This window comes from Hypanus sabinus, chromosome 19, assembly GCF_030144855.1.
Source record: "Hypanus sabinus isolate sHypSab1 chromosome 19, sHypSab1.hap1, whole genome shotgun sequence".
In the NCBI taxonomy this organism is placed as follows: domain Eukaryota; kingdom Metazoa; phylum Chordata; class Chondrichthyes; order Myliobatiformes; family Dasyatidae; genus Hypanus; species Hypanus sabinus.
This window is the reverse complement of record NC_082724.1, coordinates 33,040,651-33,067,295: the sequence shown is the minus strand read 5'-3', so window position 1 is coordinate 33,067,295 and position 26,645 is coordinate 33,040,651. Positions and strand designations below refer to the sequence as shown.

The following is a 26,645-nucleotide window of genomic DNA, read 5'->3' as shown; positions in this document are numbered from 1 at the left end:
TGCAGTCAGTGGAATGAGTTAAAGTGTAACAGGGGGCCAAAATAAAAAAAAAGGATAATTGATACAGAACTGAAGGTATTATATTTCAGTGCACACAGAATATAAAATAAGGTAGATGTTCTTGCAGTACCCTTAGAGATTGGCAGGTAAAATGTTGTGGGCATCTTTGAGTTGTGGCTGAAAGAAAATCATAGTTGGGAGCTTAACAACCAAGGATATACAGTGTATTGAAAGGACAGGCAGATAAGCAGAGGAGGTGGGGTGGCTCTGGTTAAAAAAAAGTGAAATTAAATCCTTAAAAAGAGGTGTAGTAGGATCGAAAGATACAGAATCCTTGTAGGTACAATTAAGAAACTGCAAGGGTGAAAAGACCCTGATGAAAGTTATATACAGGCCTCCAAACAAAAGCCAGAGTGTGGGCTACGTTATAACAGTAGATAGAAAAGGCATGTTGCAAAAAGGGCAGTGTTGCAATAATGAAGGGGGATGTCATTGTACCTGGATGTCAACGAGACCTTGGTGTCATTGTATACCAGTCATAGATGCAACGAGACCTGGGTGTCATTGTACACTAGTCATTGAAGGTGGGCATGCAGGTACAGCAGGTGGTGAAAAAGGCAAATGGTATGTTGGCATTCATAGCAAAAGGATTTGAGTACAGGAGCAGGGAGGTTCTACTGCAGTTGTACAAGGCCTTGGTGAGACCGCACTGAGAATATTGAGTGCAGTTTTGGTCCCCTAATCTGAGGAAAGACATTCTTGCCATAGAGGGAGTACAGAGAAGGTTCACCAGATTGATTCCTGGGATAGCAGGACTTTTGTATGAAGAAAGAATGGATCGACTAGGCTTTTACTCACTGGAATTTAGAAGATTGAGGGGGGGTCTTATTGAAACATATAAAATTTTAAAGGGATTGGACAGGCTATATGCAGGAAGATTGTTTCTGATGTTGGGGAAGTCCAGAACGAGGGGTCACAGTTTAAGGATAAAAGGGAAGCCTTTTAGGACCGAGATGAGGAAAAACTTCTTCACACAGAGAGTGGTGAATCTGTGGACTTCTCTGCCACAGGAAACAGTTGAGGCCGGTTCATTGGCTATATTTAAGAGTAAGTTAGATATGGCCCTTGTGGCTAAAGGGATCGGGGGGTGTGGAGAGAAAGCAGGTACAGGGTTCTGAGTTGGATGATCAGCCATGATCATACTGAATGGTGATGCAGGCTCGAAGGCCAAATGGCCTACTCCTGCACCTATTTTCTATGTTTCTACGTCAATATGCAGGCAGATTGTGAAAACCTGGTTGGTGCTGGATCTCCACAGGGAATTTGTAGAATGCGTACAAGATAGCTTTTTAGTGCAGCTTGTAGTTAAACCCACTAAGGGAATGGCAATCCTGGTCTGGATGTTTATAATGACCCAGATTTGATTATGAGCCTTCGGGTAAAGGAAGCCTTAAGACGCAGTGATCATAACATGATAGAAATCACCCTGCAGTTTGAGAAGCAGAAGCTAAAAATTGATGTATCGGTATTACAGTGGGGTAATGGATATTGCAGAGGCATGAGAGAGGAGCTGGTCAAAGTTGATGGACACTGGCAGAGATGATGGCTGAACAGCAATGGCTTGTGTTTCTGGGGGAAATTTGGGAGGTGCGGGAAAGATACATCCCAAATATTTCGGAAGGGATGATGAAACAACTGCGTTTAACAAGGGAATCAAACACAGTATAAAGCAAAAGAGAGGGCATATAATATAGAAAAATTTGTGGAAGGTTAGAGGATTGGAAAGCTTTTCAAGACTAACGGTAGGAAACTTAAAAAAAGCTTTAAAGAGTGAAGAGTTAAAATATGAAGGTAAGCCAGCCAATAATATGAAAGAGGATACAAAATGTTTTTTTTCACATATATAAGGAATAAAAGAGAGATGAGACAAGATGTTGGACTCCTGAAAAATGATGCTGGAGTGATGGGGGACAAAGAAATGGCAAAGGAACTTAAGTGTTTTGCGCCAGTCTTCGCTGTGGAAGACAGCTAGCAGAATGCCAGGAATGTGAAAGTGTCAAGGAGCAGAAATGAGTGTAGTTGCTCTTACTAAGGGGAAGGAAAAAGTCTGAAAGTGGAAAAACCACTTGGGCCAGATGGACCAGGGTTCTGAAAGAGGCAGGTGAAGAGATTGTGGAGGCATTAGTAATGATCTTTCAAGAGTCACTAGATTCTTGAATCATTCTGGAGGACTGCAAAATTGTAAATGTCACTCCAATCTTGAACAAGAGTGGGAAGCAGAAGAGAAGAAATTATAGGCCAGTTGCTCTGACTTCAATGGTTGGAAAGATGCTGGAGTATGTTATTTAGGAAGAGGTTTTGGGTTACTTGGAGGCACATAAAAAAAATGGGCCAAAGTCAGCATGGTTTCCCAAAGGACAAATCTTTCCTGACAAATATGTTGGAATTCTTGGAGGAGATAACAGGCAGGATAGACAATGGAGAGTCAGTCAATGTTGTTTATTTGCATTCTCAGAAAGTCTTTGACAATGCCGCACACGAGGCTGCTTAACAAAATAAGAACCTATGATATTATGAGAAAGGCACTCGAATGGATTGAAGGTTGGCTGACTGGCAGGAGGGAAGAGAGGAACGAAGGGGGACTTTTCTGATTGGCTGTCAGTGACTAGTAGGGTGCTGTAGGGGTCGGTGTTGGGACCTCTTCTTTTCATCTTGTGTGTCAGTGATTTGGATGGAATTGTTTGCAGACAATATAAAGATAGGTAAAAGGGCAGGAATTTTTGAGGAAGCAGGGTGTCTGCAGAAGGAATTGGATAGGTTGAGCAAATAGGGAAAGAAGTGGCAGATGGAATATAATGTAGGCAAATGCATGGTCAGTGGTTGAAGGAATACAGGATGGACTATTTTGTAGATGTGGAGAAAATCAGAAAGCAAAGGGACCTGGGAGTTTCTTGCAGAATTTCCTAAATGTTAACTTGCAGACTGAGTTGGAGGTAAGGAAGGAAAATGCAATATTGCCATTCATTTTGAAAGGACTTTGAATACAAACGCAAGGATGTAATGCTGTGTCTTTATAAGGTGTTGGTCAGACCACACTTGGCATATTGTGAGCAGTTTTGGGTCCTTTATCTGAGAAAGGAAGAGCTGGCATTGGAGACAGTCCAGAGGAAGTTAACAATCTTAATCCCAGGAATGAAAGGGTTAACATGTGAGGTGCTTTTAATGGTTCTAGGCCTACAGGCACTGGAGTTTAGGAGAATGAAGGAGAATCTCAGTGAAAACTGTTGAATATTGAAAGGATAGAGTGGATGTGGGAAAGTCCAGTACCAGAGGGGACAGCCTCAGAATAGAGGGACATCAGTTAGAATAAAGATAAGGAAAAATTTCTTTCGCTGGAATGTGGGGAATCCGTGGAATTCTTTGCCTCAGACAGCTGTGCAGGCCAAGTAATTGGGTATATTTAAGGCAGAGGTTGATGGGTTCTTGATTAATTGGGGCATCAAATTATAGGGAGAAGGCAGAAGAGAAGAATGGGGTTGAGAAAGATATTGAATCAGCCATGATGTAATGCCAGAGCAGCTCAATGGGCTGAATGGTCTAATTCTGCTCCTAGGTCTTATGGTCTTATAATGATCAGAGGGATAAATGAAGTATGACTGATACTTTAGTACCACTAATGGATGGCTTATATACAATTTTAAGTGCTTGTCTTGAATTTTCTGTGCTTTTGTGGGTGTAGATTGTCTCTAGTGCTGTCACGCTGGATGTGCACCGAATCTTTAACATGATTTTAAATTTTAAATATCATTATGTGCTTCTTAGGGTTCTACTTATGTAGTTTTTATTTATATATGCATGATAGATGGGAAAATTTATTCTATTTGGTCTGATCAGTTACCACCTTGGTATTGGGAATGATGTTACTTTTTTGCATTAGATTATTTGTAGATCAAAGCAAGGCAAGTATAGCAACATAAAATATGTATTTGCTCATACAGAAGACTTGAAAGTGGGCATATTATTTTTGGTCAGGCTGGCTTTGAGAACTTATGACAGTTGCTTGTGCAGAGTAGGTGATTTTCGAAAGGAATCCCAGTCTTGTGTGCTCAACCTATCTCACCCTAATCTTGAGTTCAGGATAACGCAACCTGGATTATCAATTTTACTGTGCAAATGCCTTGGGCACGCTAGCTATATAAATGTGCCTAAGACTTTTGCACAGTACTGTACATTTTATATTGGTATTAATCATAATGCAATTCCCACAATGTTTTCCTGATCCTGAAATGCCATAGGAGGGAGACAAAACATAGAGGCTAAAACTTAATAAATTTATTAATAGTTTGAATAATTAACTTAGAAGAAGGAAGATACTATACTGGAACTATGAAAGGTGCAGCATTGCTCAATTATTACCAAGTCTTTGAGTCTTTGATATTCTTTGATTTGGCATATTACTGTCTGTATATAAAGCTGTACCTACCTGTTTTGTATTCTGCAGAATACTTGCGAGCAAGAAATGCTCAAATGACAGAAATAATTGCTCACATTTTATGGGTTTAGTATCATCCTCAATTTTAGGAAAAAAATAGTTTTAAATTACTATTTTAAACAACCAGATAATTCTATTGAATGATAATTTATCTGGACTAACAGCTGTGGTAGAGTTAAGGAACTTGCAATATTTATTTCCTGTTGCAATTACCAGATATCAGAGCCAAATAACTGAAATAGTTGCATCTGCTTTGATAAATTTCAAAATCAACTAAACTTGGCTAATGTTTCCTGTATAAACCTGCAAGGTAATAAATAGGTTATGTAAGCAGAACATTATACCAATTGCAGATTTTAGACCAAGGAAATTTGAGTGCTTGACAATAAGTGATGATAAATGTAGAACACAACTGTTTTGTGACCAATTGCATTCAAGAACTCTTGAGGCAACAGTCAGCTGGACCTGCTCTTTGTCAATGAAAGCAAAAGCTTCTATTTCTAATGCATCATTCACAACTTCAGCACATCGCAGATGCTTTGCATTTATGAATTATTGTCATTGTGATAATATAGGAAACACCTAACCAAAATATGTGGCGGTAACCAGATAATCTGCACTTTTATCTGTGATGCTGACCCACAATTGAAATATTGCCTTAGGATATGTTAAATTCACTTAGCTGAGGAGGTGGTTTATCATCAAAATTAGACTTTTTTTGAGAGTGTACTGTTTCTTCTCTATTGTGCTGGGATTGTCAGCTTAGACTTCTGTGATGGGGTCTCCAGTGTAGTTGTTGAACTTGATGTTTGGGATATGTAGGAGGTATACTGCCAATGATGCCAAAATGACGTCGTGTGATGAAAATAACAGTTGGGAACTTACATTGTCAAATGATAAGATTTAATGTGATTTGAGTATTAGAAAATAACTAAAACTTGGAGCCACTCATTCAACTTCAAAAGTTGAAGTTGAAATTTAAAATTAAGTGTAACCAAGCAACATGCAGTACTGAACAAACATTTTAGGTACATGTATATGCTAGGGTGCCTCATACTTTTGCATAGTACTATAGTAATTTTATGTATTGCATTGCCGCTAAAAAAACTTCATGATATGTCAGTGGTGATAAACCTGATCCCTATATGGGTTTCTGTTGTGGACTGAGAGGAGGAAGGGGGCAGGGAGAGGGGGAATCTTGGTTGGGAAATGGGGAAGCGAGAGAGAAGGGAGCAGGATGCTCCAGACAAACATTCTGTAATGATCAATAATCCACTTGTTTGGAATTAAGTGACCTTGCCTAGTGTCTCATGGCTGGGTGTTTCTGCACCCATGCCATACCCTGCCCTGGCACTCCTCCTGTCACTTGTCCCACACTCCTCCTGCAGTGCTCCATCCTCGCCATTCCTTATATCCTTTACTCGGTGCCAGCATCACGGATGACCGTAATGACTGCTCTCATTGAAAATGATTCAAAACATCAAATATTCTTGTTTAAGCCTGCTACCGCTGAGAACCATTACTGTATCTATGACGTGCACATTGTATAATACTGGTTTTAATTATACTGGTGCCTAAGAAGAACACGGTAACCTGGTCAATAACTATCATCCAGTAGTGCATACAGAATCTGAATCAAGTTTAATATCAGCGGCATATATTGTAAAATCAGTTGTTATGCAGCAGCAGTACAGTCTAATACATAATAAAAACATTTCCTTTTATATCTATATATTTATCTGTCTCTTGCTCTCTCTTGTTCTCTCTCTCTTGCAAAAAAAAAGGTAGCGAGGTAGTGTTCATGGGTTCATTAAGAAATTGAATGACAGAGAATAAGCAGCTGTGTGGAAGGCCGAAACTAATTTGGCAGGGAGCTGGGACCCAGAGTTCTAGTGCTGAAGATGAGGTAGCTGATTTACGAATCGGCAATATATAGTGAAAAGTGGCTGTTGTTAGGGCAAAATTGCAGTCAACAGGATGAATCTGTGTAATTCTTTGCCTCAGCCAGTTGTGGAGGCCAAGTCCTTGTGTATATTTAAGGCAGACATTGATGGATTCTTGATTGGTCAGGGCATGAAAGGATACGGGGAGAAGGCAGGAGAGTGGGGTCGAGCGGATTATTGGATCAAATGGCGGAGCAGACTGAATGGGCCAAATGGCCTAATTCTGCTCCTATATTCTATGGTCTTATGGGCTACAGCTTGGCATTCAATACCATCATCTCCTCAAAACTAATCAATAAGCTTCACGACCCCTGCCTCAGTACTTCCTTGTGTAATCGAATCCTAGATTTCCTTACTTGCAGACACCAGTCAGTTTGGCTTGACAATAACATCTCTTCCACAATTTCTATCAACACAAGTGCACCACAAGGCTGTGTGCTTCACCCCTGCTCTACTTGCTTATACTTATGACTGTGAGGCTAACCGGCGTTTGATTCCATATTTAAGTTTGTTGACAACACCTCTGTCATAGGCCAAATCAAAGGTGGTGATGAATCAGCATATTTGGTTGGGGGGGGGGGGTGATTGAAAATCTGGCTGGGTGGTGCCACAGCAACAATCTCTCTCTCACTCAATGTCAGCATGACCAAGAAGCTGATTATTGAGTTCAGGAGGAGGATACTGGAGGTCCTTGAGCCAGCCCTTATCGGAGGGGATCAGAGGTGGGTAGTGTCAGAAACTAAATTTCTCAGTTTTTCTTTTTAGAGGACCTGCCTTGGGTCCAGGGCCCAGTACATAAGTGCAATCCCGAAGAAAGCACAGCAGTGCCTCTACGTCCTTAGAAGTCTGTGATGATTTTGCATGATGTCTAAAACTCTGACAAACTTCTAGAGATGTGTGACTGGTTGCATTACAGCCTGGTATGGAGACACTATTGCCCTTAAATAGATCCAGCCCAGTCAAACCCTCCCCACCACTGAGCACATCTACACCTAGCGTTGTCACACGAAAGTAGCATCCATCATCAAGGACCCCCCACTACGCAGATGTTGGATGATTAATATCAGATAAGATTAACAGGACCATTAATCTCTGGAAATTGATCAGTGGGAAAGTGGAAGATGCGGATTGACGCTTTTCATATAAGGGAGAGAAGGGGTATGGGCACAGGGGACCCCTAATCTTATTGCACAGCAGAATATGATTGTGGGTCCAATTGTCCTACTCCTGATCCTGTTTCCTGAATATGGAAACACCTGGACCAAGTTAAAGAAATGATTAGAGGGACAAAGTGAAAAGCAGTGGGGAAAAACTTAATTGGAAAATATAATGCAACTGTTTCTTATTGTTGTAACAATAAGAGGGTTGTCTGTGATGTTTAGTTGTATGAAGTTGAAAAGAAGGTAGTCAATATTTAGACGATGCTGAATTCTGCTAAGTAGGTAACATAACTACTTTCTATTTTGCAGGATCAAAAAGGGATACCAATGCAGAGTAGATTATAGTATTTTTCTTGGTCATTAGAAAATAATTATTCTGCCTAGATGAGAGGGAAGAAGCTGGAATGAGGAATGATGGAACCCACAGGCCTGTATATGCTGATAAGAACATATTGAGATGTTGACTTTGCTTTTGTGAACATTGTGAAAGAGAAATTGTCACTTCACCTTGCTTTTCAAAGTGGTAATGTGGGTCGTGCTAAGATCTTTGGATCAAACTTAATACATGCTTGTATAACATCTTGCATTTGTCAAGATAAATTGGTATTTTTTGGTCAACAAGAGACATTATCTTCTGCCAGATCTGGTAGTGAACAATTCAGGTTGTCAAGGACACAACAGTGAAAAAGATTATGTTGCAACTAATCTGTGCTCAGTACTGTCGTCCACAACCTTGATTACAAAAATAAATTCAAAATGAAAGAACATTATTAAAAATAATCTTCAATACTAATCTAGTCATTTATTTCCAAACTTAATGCTTTCATTGGATATTGTTTCCTGTGAGATGTGAAGGAGTCTTGAAACTGAGCTATGATGACCTTTATAGCATTCATCAAATGTACAGCATCAATCATACTTATGAAATAATAGCAGCTTGAAAAGTGGAATAAATCTTCTAGAGGATTCAAGGGTTCAATAAGATGTCTGAAAAACCAATTAGCACAACTACAGTCTGTAAAGTCATATCTGTGGTGTAAGATTCTGACATTAAGTAACTGACTATCTTGAAATTGCTTAATAGCAGTATCCGAATGTACTGTCTTATACATTGTCCTCCAGTAGTTTTAAAACTAAGCAGTCCATTGAACTGTTAAAATGGTAAATTTCTGGATTTCAGAAGTAATGTGCAACACTCAGAATTTAGAACCAAAATACTGCCTCTATTCATTAATACAGAATTAGCTCCACTGTCAATTTTAGAGTTAGATGCAATAAGAGAAAAGGAAGTTGATTTAACCTGCATATTATTTTATGTTAGGACAGTGATAGCACAGCACAGGAACGGGCCCTTCAGCCCATGATGTTTTGCTGAATTTATTAAGCCAGTCATTGATCACCTAACTGAACTAATCCTTTCTGCCTACACGATATCCATATTGCTTCATTCTCTGCACATTCCAATCACTCTGTGCAAAACAAAAAACAACTTGCCTCGTGCATCTCCTTTAAATTTGCCTTCTCTCACCTTAAATGCATGCCCTCTAGTATTAGGGATTTTAGCAAGCATTCTGGCTATCTACTCTGTCTATGCCTCTCGCAATCGATGACTTCTATCAGGTCTTGCTTTAGCCTCTGCTGCTTCAGAAAAATAAAATGAGCTTGTTCCCCATCTCCTAATTGCAGCTGCACTCTAATCCAGACAGCATCCTGGTAAACCTCTTCCACACTGTCCTCAAAGCCTCTGTATTCCTACAGTGAGGCAGCCAGCTATAAGAGCACAGTAGTGTAATGGTCAGCATGACACTTTACCAGTAATTGGGGTTCAATTCCCACTTCTGTCTGTAAGGAGTTTATACATTCTACTTCTGAATGCATGGGTTTCCTCTGGTGCTCCATTTTCTGCCCAGGTTACAATGACAGGTTAGGGTTATGAAGCTGTGGGCATGCTGTATTGGCACCAGAAACATGGCAACACCAGCATATCCTTGGACTGTGTCATTGATGCAACTGGCGCATTTCACTGTGTTTCGATATACATGTGACAAATTAATCTAATTTGTAAATCTGTTGCCTAACCAGAAATTTTTAAAGCTGCATCATTACTTCGACAAACAAAGCCATGCATGCCATGTGCTTCTTAATACCCACATCAACCTGTGCCGCCACTTTCAGGGCACAATAAACTTGGACCCCAAAATCTCTCCGTGCATCAGCATTACTATTATCTTTGTTGTAGTTGTTAATGATGAACAAATATTAAATGAGCCAATGCTTGGATACAAGCAGCAAGCAAAAATAATTGTAAAGAATTACTGCAACCCATATTTTATTTTGAAGTATTTTAGAGTTGCGGTTTAATTTAATATAGATTGTAATCGAAAGAAATTAATTGTGTTTGGGAGGCATTCTGCATGTTGTATTTGGTGTCCTCTGAATCTGCCAGTCAATAAGGTCCATGCTGAAATCTGGTTACTGGAGACTTCATTTTGGATAGATTCTTCTGTTCGGATGTACCATAGTTTGATTTGATGAGTACACCCCAATCTAGGATGTGAAGACACTCAGTCTTCTAAATAATGGAGAAGGGAAATTACTTTTGGAGAGGTAAGAAAGAAAATTAACTTCAGCACAGGCAGTCACCAAGTTATGCAGGAGTTCCCTTCCTGAGAATTGTTGTTAAGCTAATTTCTCATGTATTTCAGAAACATCTGTTTTCTATAGTGACCCCTTTTTATATCATTTTATGTACACTCACTATAATTCTTTCTATTCATTGAATAATTATCCTTGCACTATCCAAAATTCAACTAATGCATCCTATCATTAATAAGAGCCGTCAAACCTATTTTTAATACTAATTTGAAAAATGCTTTAAAATATGGGAGGATTTGTGTAAAGTCCAGATTTTCACAAGTTATTTGTAATCTGGGGAGCCTCTGTAGTTGCAATTTGAGTAAATACAACAAACGTACTGAGCACATGAGCACAAAAAAAATGCAGACCCTGAAATGTGAAGAATTTTGTCAACAGAGATTTTGAATATTAATTTATTGATGGGGCTTGCAATATTCTCATATTCGCTGTATTTCTTCAGTAAATTTGTTGCGTTAATGAGTTGGCAGTACATTGTCACTGTAGTCCTGTTGTACAAGTACCGCAGTAATCCTCCAAAGCTGCACTCGAGTTCATTGATAATTTTTGTTTTCAGTTGGTTTGTGTTACAGCTGCTTTACCAAAGTTACTTGGATCTATTTATAATTTTTTATTATGCTTTTATTGACTTTATTTACACCTTTCCCTTTCTATTTTTTCTTTTTTAAGTATAAAGACCTTTCCAATATTGTGACACATTGGTTAAACTTTGTTAATCTGGTTAGTCAGGGCCTTGGTGATTCCAGATGATTTGATTTTATACTAATTAATTTGAGAGTCATAGAGAGGTATAGTATAGTAACAGTCATCAGCCCATTGATTCCCACATTCTCATTAACTGCCCCCAGATCTTACTACTTGCCAATGAAGTGGTCAGTTAATTTACTGAACTGCATACCTTTGAGATTTGGGTGGAACCAGGTGCACTTCGAGGATACATGCATCTTCACACAGGGATCATCTAAGGTTTGTAACCTGAGTCTCAGGCATTTGAGGTGGTGCTTTACTAGCTGGACCATCCTAATAAACCAACATGTATTTAACTTGCATTTTAGATTGAACATGGTACAGTAGTATTATAATATTTTCAATGAATCTGGTAAATTTCAAGGGAGGATTGGAAACAGACTTGGGTGAGTTTCAAGGGGGCGCAGAAACCACGGTCTCAGTGAGGTGAAAAGGAGAGTGGGCGCTGGTCCCCCAGGTTGGTTAAAGGAACTGCAGAAATCAGCATTTGGTAAGCTAGATGCTGAACTACTGTATGTCAGCAGTTTATCACTATGCATTTATTGTACAGGCAGTCCCTAGGTTAAGTTAAGGATTCCATTCCTGATATATATCTGTAAGTCAATTTCTCCATGTCAAAATTGTCCCTTTTTTTAAATAATTACCCTTATTGAATCATTCTATATATGTGCTGTAATTTTATCGAATATTCACCATAGTACTACTCATAATTAAACTAGTGGAATGTATACTGAATCCAGCCATTAATAAATATCACGAAGGTTTTTTTTTAATAAAGCTTGAAAAAATGCTTTAAAAATGCATGGGAGAGTTTGTGTAATGATAGATATTCAGAAGTCATACTACTTGTAGCCTGTGGTGACCTTGTATCTGAATTGGGTTAAATATAGATTTAACACAATGTATATTTATCTCAAATTTAGTTATGGCTATTTATGATGAGCAGTGTATCATAATGTAGCAACTGCTATAAATTGTTGAGTCATACCTATTAATAAATTTAAGATGACTTTTTTATCCAGATGATCACAGCATCTAGAATTGTGTGAACTTTCAAAAGTAGGTTGGAAGAATGATTGTAACAATAAAGGAATTGACTATTTACCATTGAGATTACAAACAGGATTTGAGAATCTTAATTTGCTGAAGTCTCGTGTTACAAAATACCTTTTATCATGTCCTCTTTATGCCTGAAAATACTTCTTTAGAAATAAGTCTTGCTGAATGAAGATGGTTTGTCATTTGTTAAGAAAATGGTAAGATTTTTTTTTAATTTCAGAGGGCTAGAATATAAAAACAAGAATGTAGTGCTGAGGCATTATAAGGCATTGGTCAGATCACATTTGGAGTACAATGAGCAGTTTTGGGCCACATATCCAAGAAAGGATTGCTAGCATTGGAGAGAATCCTGAGGAGCAAAATGATGGTTCTGAGCTGTAGTCGCTGGCGTTTAGAAGAAAGAGTGGGTTCCCATTGGAACCTGTTGCATATTGAAAAACCTAGATGTGGAGAGGATGTTTCCATAGTGGGGGAAACAGGACCAGTGGACACAGCCTCAGAATAGAAGAACGTCAATCTAGAACAGATGAGGAATTTTGAAGAATCTATGGAATTTATTACCACAGTTGGCAGTGGAGGCCAAGTCATTGGGTATATTTAAAGCGGAGGTTGATGTGTTCTTAATTTGTAAAGGCATCAAAGGTTATGGGGGAAAGGCAGGAGAATGAGGTTAAGAGAGAAAATAAATCAGCTATGATGAAATGGTGGAGCAGACACAATAGGCTGAATGGCCTAATTCTGCCCCTATGTCTTATGGTCTTGTATCTTATGACCAATTTTAAGAATTGAGCTATTGTTTACGTGATCTTGGGTGGTTTTGTTTTGGAGGGAAAAGTGTTGGTGCAAACAAATTCTGATTCAAGTTCATGTATTTATTATGTACATCAAAACATACAGTGAAATATTTGTGTTGACTGACACAATCAAACCATGTGCCGTGGGCACCTCGCAAGTGTCACCACATATTCTGGCCCCAGCATAGCATGCCAATCATGTTTGCAGAACAACACAAGCAATAATAACAACAACAGAACAGCCACAAAAAAAAAACAATGATATAGGCCCCATTTCTGTCTCCCACCCAAACAATCCGTGTGGTGCGTGGCCAAGTGGTAGGGTGTTTGACTAACAAACTGAAGGTTGTGAGTTTGAGCCCAGCTGAGGCAGCGTGTGTGTCCTTGAGCAAGGCACTTAACCACCCAGTGCTCCAGTCTACCCAGCTGAAAAATGGGTACAGTACCGGCAAAAAATGCTAGGGGTCAACCTTGCGATAGATTGGCGTCCTGTCTAGGTGGGAGTCTTGTACTCTCAGACCCAAGTAGCATGCACGTGGGCACACACGCACACCCCTGGCCATCTTTATCTCTGTCAGCTAAAATGGCAGCTAAATTTAAGTTATAACCTCGACAAGACCACAGCTTGGCAGCATCTTGATGGGAAACTTCCTCTTTATCTCTGCCAAAGAGTCAGGAGCCAATATTTCCAACAAGTAGTAAGACACTCATAAATATGTGCAGTGTTGCACTGCTTTGAATTAAACCAATTTTCACCTGCACAGCACTTAATTTTCCATTGTAGTGTGAAAGAATTTCTAAGTCACTGTTGTTAGTTTGGCTTGGAAAATGTTCATGTTTTGGAACACCTTTGCAAATAAGTGCAAAAGCGTCTGTCAAGGGAGAGGAGCTACTCCATTCTAATCTCTCTGATATAGTTCAGTTGTGTGCTTGTCTGTCAGGTCTACTGTATCGTGATCCAAATTCTTGACAAGTTTTTCTATCATTTGAAGCTCTGCACTGATGTTTAAAATGTTTTCTGTCTATTGGACTGATTTATAAATCCATCTCTACATTTTCACATTACAAATTCATTTAAAATTCTGTTTGTTATAAAGAAGAATTTTTTAAAAAAGCGGTATTACAACTGTTTTATGTTCTCTGACTTGTCTTGCCTGTAGGTGTAGCTGTACGAATAGTCACATTTTAAGAAGCAAGGATTAAATAGAAACATGACATTTTTGATGTCATCAACATCATTTCCTTATTTATTATTCTATCTGTCAATGTTGAATATGCACACACATATGTGAGATTTAGGAAGAAGCATCTATTTCCATTGAAAACTGAAATTGTTCAGCAGAGATATTTATTAACTTGTAGGTGGGCAAGCCGACACATGGAATGCTAAGGAAAGATTACACTAATGCTTAAACTCATCCTAAACTGAAAATGACATAAAATTGATTTTGGTCAGGTTATTTAAAAATCATCTTTGCTTTGCCATTTTGGAATACCATGTAAACAACAATTCAAAACTTCTCAATCAATCAAACATATTTAAAGTAATTGATATCAAAGTCTAAAATGGAAAATACTAGTCAATGGATCTTATGTTGATAAGGTCTTTATTTTGTTACTATTTAAGGAAAATTGGTCCTATTTCCTGGAACCTGCTAGATGGACAACATCTTTTTCCAGTTAATCCAATCCCATCCACAGTGTTATTGTGCTGTCTTTACGACAGTTATTTAGTTTATAATATTTTCGCTTAGTAATTCATTCAATAGTATTTTCTAGTTAGAATTAGAAGTGTTTAAAGTGTATTCATTGCATGTAAAATATATCGGCATGCGATGACGTCACATCCGGTTTCGCCGCGTCTTGTGGGAAAACACCGGTTTGAAATCAGCGCGAGGGTGGGGGCTTTCCACGAGGCTCACCTGAGCACAAGCAGTTTTGCAGGCATGAGAAATCACAGTGAGAGCAACGCTGTAAGTTAATAGATAATCGATATATTGAACTAAGATGTTAATGCTGATCCTGTTAGAGGTAACGACGGTAGATAATGTTTATGCTTTCGTTAGTTAATAGTTTGCATGGAAGTGTATTTAAAGTAGTCAATGGAGCAGGTAAACTCTCCCTGTATACTGCACCTTAGTGTAATGTAGTTATAGTCACCTTTGCAAGTATTTACACTTGAAATGTGATATTAAGGAAGGAACAAATACTGTATCAATCTTGTATTGTTTTATCAACAGTTTTCACCATATGTTAATGTGAAGAGTGAACAGTAAATGGTTAATCTTACTGCGATCTGGTTCTTATTAACTGTGGTTTATCCGGACGTTAAATTCGGCGTTTCGTTACACCCGAAGGAGAACGTTACAGTGAAAAAGCGGCATTATCAGGTGTTTCAAGTGCTGCAATGTCAGCTCAATCCAGCATCAAGTCGACGCCGCCCAGCGACAGGGGCAGTAAACCGACATCAAGTAAGCCCACCCGGGCGTTATCAGGTGTTCCAAGTGCTGCAATGTCAGCTCGATCCGGGATCAAGTCGATGGCGCCCAGCGACAAGGGCAGTAGAACGACATCAAGTAAGTCCGCACAGGCAAGAGCCAAGGCAGAAGCCGCCAAGGTGCGACTGCATTACGCCAAACAAGAAGCAGTTTTGAAAATGAAACTGGCCACCAGAGAAGCCGAAAAGGCTGCCAGAGAAGCGGAAAGGGCCGCCAGAGAAGCCGAAAGGGCCGCCAGACAAAGAGAAGAGGCTGCCAGAGAAGCCGAAATCCAGAAAGAAAGGGCCGCCAGACAAAGAGAAGAGGCTGCCAGAGAAGCCGAAGAGGCCGCCAGACAAAGAGAAGAGGCCGCCAGAGAAGCCGAAACCCAGTTGGAAATGGCAAAAATATCGACAGAGTTGCAAGTGCTGCAGCGAGAAAGAGAAGGAGAAGCTGCCATGGCGGAAGCAGAGTACATAGAAGAAGCTGAAGGGTCGCGTGATCTGACCGCAGTAAGATCTACTTTAGAAAGGACCAGACTGGAACGCACAAGCGACTATGTACAATCTCAAATAGACAGGCAGGCTCGTCTCCCCTCTCCATACGTATTCGATAACTTCCCCAGCTACGAGGAACCTCAGAGAGTCACGATTGCATCACATCCATACGAGGAAGGAAATTTACCCTCACGGCTCCGTGATGAAGTCAAGAATGAAAGAACCGACAACGCTCCTTCACCCCCACAACAGGACGGCGGGGAGGGAGAGGTTCACTCCAGGACAACAATTGTCGGCTCGAACTGTACAGAAGTTTGCGGTCAAACTCAGTCAAGCCGTTCTTGTTCCGAGATCTGCCTCACTGAGGTGTACCCTAAAGAAGCACAACAAGACATTACCAAGCGTAAAGTAACCGACGAGACGCTAGGTCAGTCAGTTTTCGTTCAAACCGAGGACGGAAACAAACTTGCACAATCAGCTCAAGATACCATTTCTTTAAAAACCAAAGACACCAAGGTCTTCAGAGATGAAGCAAATAATGGGGTTGCCCCATTGCCTATCAGAGAACCATGCCAGCGCTCACCAGATAACAAAGAGCAGGCAGTCAAACAGTTCACGTCCTTACGGAAAACCCGGAAAAGGAAACCTGAGATGCAGCAACACACCCTATTGGCCCACGAGGTACTGTGCACCCTAATGGCAGAGGTCACAGCCATTATAAACGCACAATCATTCCTACCTGTGTCTTCTGACCCAGAAAACCCCTTTATACTTTCGCCATCAACGCTCCTTACGCAGAAGGCAGGAGCACCTCCTCCACCAGGAGACTTCTCAGACAAGGATTTGTACACAAAGCAATGGAGACAAGTCCAGGCTCTGGCAAATCAGTTCTGGCCTCGCTGGAGACAAAAATATCTACCTTTGTTGCAACTGAGACGAAAGTGGACAGAACCCCGCAGGAATCTTCAAGTTGGAGACTTAGTCCTGCTCAGGGACAAGCAAATCGCTCGCAACAGCTGGCCAACGGCCAGAATCACTGCTACATTCCCTAGCGAGGATGGACATGTCAGGAAGATCGAATTGAAGACTACCGACCAAGGCGATGTGAAAATTTACCAAAGGCCAGTTACAGAAGTTATTCTACTTCTACCCAATGACTGATTAAGAGACTAAGTTTTGTACTCTGCTCATTGTGACCTTACGAAGGTCAAGCGGGGAGTGTGCTGTCTTTACGACAGTTATTTAGTTTATAATATTTTCGCTTAGTAATTCATTCAATAGTATTTTCTAGTTAGAATTAGAAGTGTTTAAAGTGTATTCATTGCATGTAAAATATATCGGCATGCGATGACGTCACATCCGGTTTCGCCGCGTCTTGTGGGAAAACACCGGTTTGAAATCAGCGCGAGGGTGGGGGCTTTCCACGAGGCTCACCTGAGCACAAGCAGTTTTGCAGGCATGAGAAATCACAGTGAGAGCAACGCTGTAAGTTAATAGATAATCGATATATTGAACTAAGATGTTAATGCTGATCCTGTTAGAGGTAACGACGGTAGATAATGTTTATGCTTTCGTTAGTTAAAGAGTCGCGGATAGTTTGCATGGAAGTGTATTTAAAGTAGTCAATGGAGCAGGTAAACTCTCCCTGTATACTGCACCTTAGTGTAATGTAGTTATAGTCACCTTTGCAAGTATTTACACTTGAAATGTGATATTAAGGAAGGAACAAATACTGTATCAATCTTGTATTGTTTTATCAACAGTTTTCACCATATGTTAATGTGAAGAGTGAACAGTAAATGGTTAATCTTACTGCGATCTGGTTCTTATTAACTGTGGTTTATCCGGACGTTAAATTCGGCGTTTCGTTACACCCGAAGGAGAACGTTACAGTTATAATAGTGTTATAATGGTAATTCTGTTCTTACAACAATCTGAAGTTTTTATTAGATAAAGAGCATACACAATTTTATCATTGAAATTACCTCTTAAAAACTGTGCTTTCAAAGCTTAAATGACGAATACAGTTAGTATTATGGAATTTATTCTTCGTGGGATTGTTTCATCTGCACTATTTGGTACCATTTAATTGTGATGAGGGTCTCTGTCCCAACCGCCCTTCCTAGCAATGACTGCTAGACCCTACCATTCTCTGAGGTTGATTGGATGAGGCAGATTAATAGTTTGGCACAAATTAAATGGGCCACAGTGCCTGTTTCTGTGTTGTTGTGATCTATGACTCTGATTTTATAAAAGGAACAGCACTGGTGCATAGAAAAACAATCTCCTGTGAAGGGTAAACAAATTACTTTGCACCAAGAATAAAGGGAAACTTTGGGAAAGCTGACTGCATGTTTCCTCGGAGAGTAGTTTTAAGCGGTACTTCAGGAAGGAGAATGATGTGGAGAGGTTCGAGGAGGTTGACAAATCAAATGTTCGGCCACTCATGGCGTGTAACTCAAATGGGTAATGCTAAGCTGATGCAACTGGTAAAACTAGGAATTCGTAGTATGTGAGAGTGAAGGAAATTCCAGGGAAATGCAGGGGCAAGAGGAGGGTACGAATTTTATATTTGGGACTTTTACAGGTGCGGGTCAAATGGGAATGATTAGTGGGTTTAGTTTTAGTGTGTGGGAAGGTGTGTTTTGATTTCACGTTCACCAAAAGTGGATTGTAGGAGATTAGCAAAAGGTAACAGAGACACAGATGAAGGTGTCAGCAGCAGGAGAATCAGGAGAAATATTGCAGAAGTGAAAGTATCTGTTGGAGTTTATCCGAGGCCATCTTGAGGTCTAACAGGTAGTTGTGATTTTGTTTTGAACTGACTTAGAAGTGTGGGTGTCCATGTAAGGACCAGCATTTCCTGGCCTTCCTTAATTGCCCCACAAAGGTGGTGCTGAGCAGCTACCTCTAATGGCTCCAGTGCTTGGGATGGATTTGTTCACCTGGGCGTTTCAAAATTAAATTGATAGTCAGGATCAATAGTTTGAGACCGGCTTATTGAAGTATTTGTTAAAATGGGCTGTAATGGCTATCAATATATTTAGAAAAGTGAATGGCTTTGGCCTCCTGCACATTGGAAATGTTTTTGTGTTCCACCTCACCTTTCCCATCCAGAGTCAGTTATTCACATGAATAACACATGGATAACATATTCTCATGGAGTGGAACAATTGACCAAAATTGGCAATTTTTACATGGGGAAAGAGTGATAGAAACAGGTGCTTCAGTTCACCTGTTTCCTTCAAGGCCTGCCTGCCTTTAAGTAGCCATTTGTGCTAATCCTGTGCACTAACCCAGCAATTCCCCAGAATCAACCCCTCATCTACAAATTAGGGGTAATTTGCAAGGGTCAATTAACCTACTGGCCTCCATGACATGGGAAGAATTTGGTGCACTTGACGGAAGTCCACATGGTCACAGTTGAGAATGTGCAAACCCTGTTGCCGGAGCTAAAGAGCTGCAGCTCTTCCAGTTGTGCAGCTGTGCTGTCCATCTTGAAGAACGGAGCAGAAAGCAGAGGAGCAGGAGGACATCAGACTGAACATGTCTGAATTTTTAGAAGGAAACAAGATCGTTCATTGATTCAAAGTTCCCTTGGTTTTCGGATTTGTGTAATTTTCAAAATAGGCATTCAGTAACATTTTTATTATCTCACTTCAACATACAAAATAAATAAATAAAGTGCCTATACTTTTTGTAAAGTGTGCAGAGCAGCTTGAATTTAAATAATTGGGTTGTCCATAAGTTTAGCAACGACCCAGACACATTCGTCAGTCAATATGTATTAATTTTAAATGATCAATAATTGTCACTGTTTCAGCATATCTGCCTCTTCTAGTGACAGACTTCCATTCACTTTGGTCCTAAATCCTGCCTCCAGGTGTAGCACAAATTTGACAGAGCAAAATTAAACCATTAAATATTTTCTGTGGTTCAAATGAAAAGCTTTTCTGGATGGTAACAAATGAAGGAATACATTAAAAAACAAAAATGAAAATTTCCAGAAATCCTATTCAAGTTTCTTTATAAAATGGCTATTGTAATGAAACAGAGCTTTCATTGACAATTTTTTTCCCCTTTTGTAGTTCTAATTATTGTTGTCTGTTAGCTGGCTTGTTAAACATAGCTTATTGCTTACTAGAATAGGTCAATTAACTTGGATTTTCTTAAACAGTAGAAGTTGTATTACACATGAAGCAATGCCTCTACGCAATATGACAAATGTACTTAATTACAATCCCAATTTTGCTCTGATAGTTTTTGTGACTTAACCGAAATGTGTTCTAGTAAATTGCAAAATATTAGTTCATGGAAACATGACGTTCAGACCATCCAATGCCAATCAGTTTCATCTTCGAGTGATCATTGAATTTAATTCTTTCATTCACTTCACAATTTTCTAACAAATACTATTCCTTTCAAGAAATTGTGGTCCCTGCTTCAATGATATTTAGCTGTCAAAAAATCTACATTCCAATTATTCACAATGCAAATATTTTTTTCGAAGAAGTCCAAATTTTATGTGATTGCTGTCTTAAATTTGCTGCCTAATATATGATAAGGCAGTAAGAACAACCTCTCACTATTTACTCTCTGTTAACCCTTCACAATACAGAAAGCTTTCATCCAGTCATCCTCCAAATACAGCTTGTGTAACAAGCTTTTTGTATTTAACAATTATAACCCTTTAGAACTGATGATTTTTGAGAGAATTTGCACTGAAGTTTTCCAAATACATGTTCAAAACTGTGAATGAAATACCAGCTGTAGCCTGATTCATGTTCAGTGTTATATAACTTTGTTCTGGCTGCCTCGAGATATAAAACCAAGGCTTCTGCTTGCCATTTTATTGATTTATCTTCTTGTGTGTTCTTAGTATCCCACTCCATAAGTATTCCATCTATATTTTAGCTTACTTCCAAAATGTAGATGCTGAAAATCCAAAAGGTACTCAAATTATCCAAATCATTTAGTTAAGCAGCAGCATCATTGTGGAGAGAAACCCAAAACATTGATTCCTTCCACATATTCCCCCTCTTCCAACTGACATTTGACCTACTGAACTCCTTGTGCATTCTCTGGTTTAATATGCCAAATACATTGATTAAGGTACACACTTAGAGGAGTTTCTGGCCAATACCCCATATAGTATTTACTCTTGGTAAACTGCTTTACCATTATGTAATGACTTAATATTTTGCTGTGCCATGGAATTCTAATCTGACGTGTACCAGTAAGAGATAAAAATTTGACTGATTGTAAGTGGCATATTGGCTGTCTTCTCCTGGTGTCTAGTTCCATTGTAAGAAGAACGTAATAGTTGAACATTAATTTTCCACCTGTTTAGCAATAGAGAGTCAGAATTGCATCTGCATATATTGTACTATTGATGTCGTAGAGGTACAGTATATAGAATGAAAGCATGTTCTATTCATCCATGCTGTCTGAGTTGGCAGTTAGAGCTAATTACATTTAGCCATATCTCCCTAAACCAGGGTTTCCCAGCCTGGGGTGTACCTGCCCCTTGGTTAATGGTAGATGTCTGTGGCATTAAAAAAGGTTGGGAATCCTGGCTCTAAACCTTTCTTACCTATGTATCTCTCCAAAATATCTTTGAACCATTGCAACCATTTCTTCTGGCACACTCACTGTCCCCTGTGTGGTAAAGGTTTCCCCTCAGATCTTCTTTTCTTCTTTTCCCTTGCACCTTAAACTTATGCCCACTTGTCTTAGACTCCCCTAATAAGGGAAAAAAGACTGTGACCATGCACCTTATTTATGACACTCTTGATTCTCTACATCTCTAATTTGACCCCTTCAATCTCCTATGTTCCAGGAAAATAGCCCCAGCCTCTCTTTAGAACTCAAGCTCCCTAGTCTTGATGCCAGTTTTTTTTCTATCACACTTTCCAGGTTAATGACCCTTTACTATAGCTGAGCAATTATAACTCCAACATGTGAAGTCTCAGCCGTCACGCTGGGAGCCGTCACGACATCCCAGCTCTTGTACTCAATGTAAAGCACAGGTGCACCACAAGGATGTGTGCTTAGTTTACACATGACTGTGGCTAAGCACAGCTCCAATGCCTGTTGAAGTTTGCTGCCTATACTACTGTTGTAGGCTGAATCAAAGGAGGCGAAGAATCAGGATATAGGAGCGAGATAGGAAAATGAGTGGTGCCACAACAAAATCTTACTGAATGTCAGCAAGACCAAGGTGTTGATCATTAACTTCAGGGGGAGAAAGCAGAGGTCCATGAGTCAGACCTGTCCTGGGCTAGTACGTAAGTGCAGTTATGAAGAAAGCCTCTACTTCCTTAGGAGTTTGCAAAGATTCAGCATGACATCTAGAACTGTGACAAACTTCTATAGATGTGTGGTGGACAATATATTGACTGGTATGGGAACACCAATGCCCTTGAATGGAAAATCCTACAAAAAATAGTGGATATGGCTCAGTCCATCACAGGTAAAGCCCTCCCCACCAATGAGCACATCTACACATAAAGTGTTATCGCAGGAAAGCAGCACCCATCATCAGGGTCCCCCTCCACCCAGATCATGCTCTCTTGTCACTGCTGCCATCAGGAAGAAGGTACAGGAGACTGAGGACACACACCAGGAATATTTATTACCCCTCAACTATCAGGCTATTGAATCGAAGGGGATAATCTCACTCAATTTCACTTGCCGCATCTTCAAAATGCTCCCACAACCCATGGACTGACTTTCAACGACTCTTTATCTCAGTTTCTCCATATTTACTGCTTACTTATTTATTATTTATTTATTTATTTTTATGTGCACAGCTTGTTGTCTTTTGCACTCTGAACACTCGAGTTGGTGCAGTATTTTTATTGATTCTATTATGGCTATTATTCCATTATGGATTTATTGAGTATGTCCACAAGAAAATTAATTTCATGGTGGTACATGCACTTTGATAATAAATTTACTTGGAACTTCGAACAAAATTCTGGAAGAACTCAGTAGTCCTGAAGTATTAACCATTTATTCTCTCCATAGATGATGTCTGACTTGCTGAGTTCTCCAGCATTTTGTGTGTGTTGCTCAAGTTACGCAGCATCTGCAGATTCTCATGTCCTGTAGTCAATACCATGACTAATAAAGGCAAGTGTCCTATATAGCCCCATCTAACTGTTCTCCAATTTAATGGAACTATGTACTGTACCTCTGGGTCCCATGGTCTGATCATTTTGGTTGCAGTGTTAGTAAATGATAAATATGCTGCTAATGTATTATAAAAGATAATGTGTAAGTACCAATTTGACTTTTCAGTAATTTTTTGATTGTCAGTACCATAGGCATACTGCTCCTGTAAATGTGTGCCTTTATTTAATTGGAAGGGCTTCGAATTCAGTATATTCTTGTAGAGAATGATCTATGTTGCAGGGCATTAATCTTTCTGTCCTAGTTCTTGCATCGTAGGGGCAGTAAAGCAGGGTAGTGGTTGCAGACTAAAGTGAACGGTCAATTGTTCAACTTGAAACAAGATTTTTCACATTTTACAGGAAGATGTGGAATATATTTTTTTCCCCGACAGCTCTCTGGTGTAGTTGATCAGTGTAACACATGCTGGGCAGCCAACTTATTTCATGCTTTTGTAAATGGATGCATGCAACTGCAAGTAATTGCTAGGAGCCTAACAAATCAAAATCTCATTTCAGAAGTCTGACATTAATGTTCCAGCCACTTACTATGTTGTACATTACATAAAATTCTAGCACAATGACTAAAACTCCAATGATGATTCTGTTGATTTGTGGAAAGGGAAGCACTGCATTTCAATTTTCTGGAAATATAAAGTGAATGAATTTAAGTTTGGTTTACTTTACCTTATCAAATAAATAACCAGGAAGATATTTAAGGATAGAGCCTTGATTTCGGTTTCTAGCTCTGCGGTTTGATACTCAGTTCCATCTTTTGTGCAATTGAATAAAGATGCATTTCTGCCTCTAGCTGTAGATACAATTGAAGTGAAGCTCATTTTCCTCTCCTTTTCTGAAGATACTGACTATTTTATAAGATGGCTTCCGTTACTGATGAAGAAATTTTGTTTCTTGTTGGCCGATGTGTTTGACTCTGTGCTGTATTATACTCTGTGACTTTTTTCCTTGTGAATATCAACATGAATGTCAGCAGGTGGTTGACTAGGGAGAATGGCCAGCAGCTAAACATGTCAGTTATCACCGGATAATCATGCTCATTTTAAATATTGTCATTCATCATAGGTTAGAAAATATTGCCTAACACTGAGGCCAGTTCTGATATTTAATTAGCCATCTCTAAATATGTACTTGAGGTGTATATTGGCACTTCTGTGCTCTTACAATTATTCTTTACTCACTGAATAAAGAATGGGATATAAGCTTGTAAATTTGACTATGCATTTTAAATTGGAATTTAATTACCTGTCAGTCCGAAAATTACTAGATATTCCTGCAGTTGCAGATGCTTATTGTGCATAGGAATATACAGAGATTACAAAATGATAATTAATATTTGAATGAGCAGTTGGTTTACCCTCTTTTTGTGTAAGTTATTTTAGTTATATGTATTTTACTTGTTCTCTTTGCTCTGGAGGTTATAGTAAACTAAGAGTTAAAGACAACGTATAGGCGAGGATGACTATGGCAGTGTGTAGTCAAATGAGACCACTGGAGACACCACTGCTTACTATAGATGAGATAGGTGGTAGGTGAGTCCAGCAATGTATACCCAAGCCACATGAATGAGACCCTGAAGTGAGACTTTTCTAGAGGGGTCTTTCTGGAGCATAGCTTCCCTTTACACAGTAGGGGGTGCTGAAGATAGATGAGAGGAATAACAAAAAGATGTGAAACACAGCCAACTCCTAAAGGACAATTACTTTACTAAATTCAAAGTATCATTGATTTTCATCTTGTAGTTTTTATTGTGTTTTAACATCTGTATTGTGAATGATAATTCTTCTTCCAGGTAAGGAGTTCAAACATGTGTTGTTTACTGAATGGTCAATATCTATAACTGCCATTCAATTCTGTACAAAAATAGCAATTCTCTCTTCAGAATTCATAACAGTGTGGTGACAGGGGTCATGCTCTTTTCCTTATGCACAAGTAAAATAAAGTGTGGTTGAGTCGTAAGGGTGTATGTGTTCTGGGTCCATTTAGTTTTATTTTATCAGTGATAACAATTACCCCTATATCATTTTCCTTTATTCACTAATTTACTCTAGCCAGCTGGTGGCATAGTTGCATCAGTGCTGGACTTCAGGGCGAAGACTCCTGAGTTCGAATTCAGCCGGCTCCCTTGCACGCTTTCCATCTGTGCTGGATTGAGCATTAAGCTAGCAACTTGGCCTCGTAAAAATACGAAAGCCTGCTTAAAAAAAACGCTGTCACTGCGGTGTCCCGATCACTCCACTTGGAATTAAGGGGCTTTCTTCTTCTTATTATTAATTTACTCTACTGTGACACATTAACATAGGTTTCAGCTATTAATAGTGGGAGTGAATTTACTGTAAAATACTTTAACTCATTTATAAATCTTTTGCAGTTAATCTTGCAATTGACCTTTTGTTTTTAAGTATACTGTTGTTGGAAGGTGATTGCTTTTTACGCTATTTGAGCTTTTCATAAAAATATATTTCTGTATTTTAAACTTACGTAAAAATTGTTCGGAGCATTTTCAAAGTACTGTGCCATACCTTTTCTCCAGATTTTACCTAGCGGCACTGGAACAGATTTTGAAAAGACTTCTGCTGGAAGAAAACAGAATAAACCGAAGCTCTAGAAAAGATTGTGTTTTGACTTGGTAAAACTGTAAGATTATGTTATAATTTTATCGGATCGATGTTGGAAACGATATTAACTCCTTGATGGGTGCAATATGTGGAAAAGTTAGGTTTTCCTTACAAATTAAGATATCCCAAGCTTCAACATAACTCATTGCTTGTGATACTCAGACTGTTTTCTGGTGTTCATGAAATCCACCAGTGGAGCATGAAATTCTACAAATCTTCTAGTGGCTCACACAGTGAATTCCCCTGAGTGAACCTACAACCAGGTAATACCTGAAACTGGTTCAGCAATTCCAGTCACTTGAATGAAGAATATCATCAGCAAGTGGGAGAAATAAATGTAGTACTCTTTACTTCAATTTATCTGCCAATTTTTTAAAGTATTTAATTATTTTAGATAAATCCTGATGTTTTTAAATAATTTCATATCTACCTTTGTTTTTTGACATGTCAGAGGTGAAATGCTTTGCAAAGTTACTAAGTCTGGGCTTGGCTTAAGTAGATATCAAAGCAATTCTATGGTAGGCTTGTTACAATCAGACAGGCTCTGCACGTGCTGATCAATTGGGAGCAGGATTACCTGTGCGCATTTTGAGGATACGTTACAGGTGCTGCTGCTGAGCAGAAGATTAGAGTGAGATTAATCCAGTAGGGGATTCTGGAGGAAGTACTTTAGTCAGAAATGCAATAGAATATAAAACTTCATTCTATCAGGTATATTTGAGGTGTGTGGTATAAAGGCATTTAAGAGGTGGCTGGATTAACAAATGGAGAAACAGTAATATTGTAAAATAGATGAAGACTATTAATGGAATGCTATGGCAAAGGGCCAGTTGGATTGAAACATGTATTTCCGTGCTATAAATCCTATAAAACAATTAGTAATACTCTATAGTCTATCCTCACACCCTGTAGATTGTGTCTTCCTGTATCTTTCCTGATAGAACAAACAGCATTGTCAAATATTTAAGTTAAAATGTTCCTGAAGTTCAAAATACTTTCTGTGGGACTGCATC

The 26,645-nt window shown here is 39.2% G+C and overlaps 2 protein-coding genes across 2 annotated transcripts in view; both read left to right on the top strand.

The window, feature by feature from the left end:
- suclg2 (succinate-CoA ligase GDP-forming subunit beta) overlaps window positions 1–26,645 on the top strand; it is a 381,523-nt gene that overhangs the window by 112,470 nt on the left and 242,408 nt on the right. The gene's annotated exons all lie outside the window — the stretch shown is intronic.
- LOC132378118 (caldesmon-like) lies at window positions 14,596–17,716 on the top strand. Its single transcript, XM_059944863.1, has 2 exons — window positions 14,596–14,823; window positions 15,091–17,716. The coding sequence occupies exon 2, from the start codon at window positions 15,258–15,260 to the stop codon at window positions 16,983–16,985; it is 1,728 nt and encodes a 575-aa protein (XP_059800846.1). The 5' UTR covers window positions 14,596–14,823; window positions 15,091–15,257; the 3' UTR covers window positions 16,986–17,716.

What these genes read in the sequence shown, in the direction of transcription:
- LOC132378118 (XM_059944863.1), top strand. Translation starts at nt 15,258, where the DNA reads ATGTCAGCTCAATCCAGCATCAAGTCGACGCCGCCCAGCGACAGGGGC.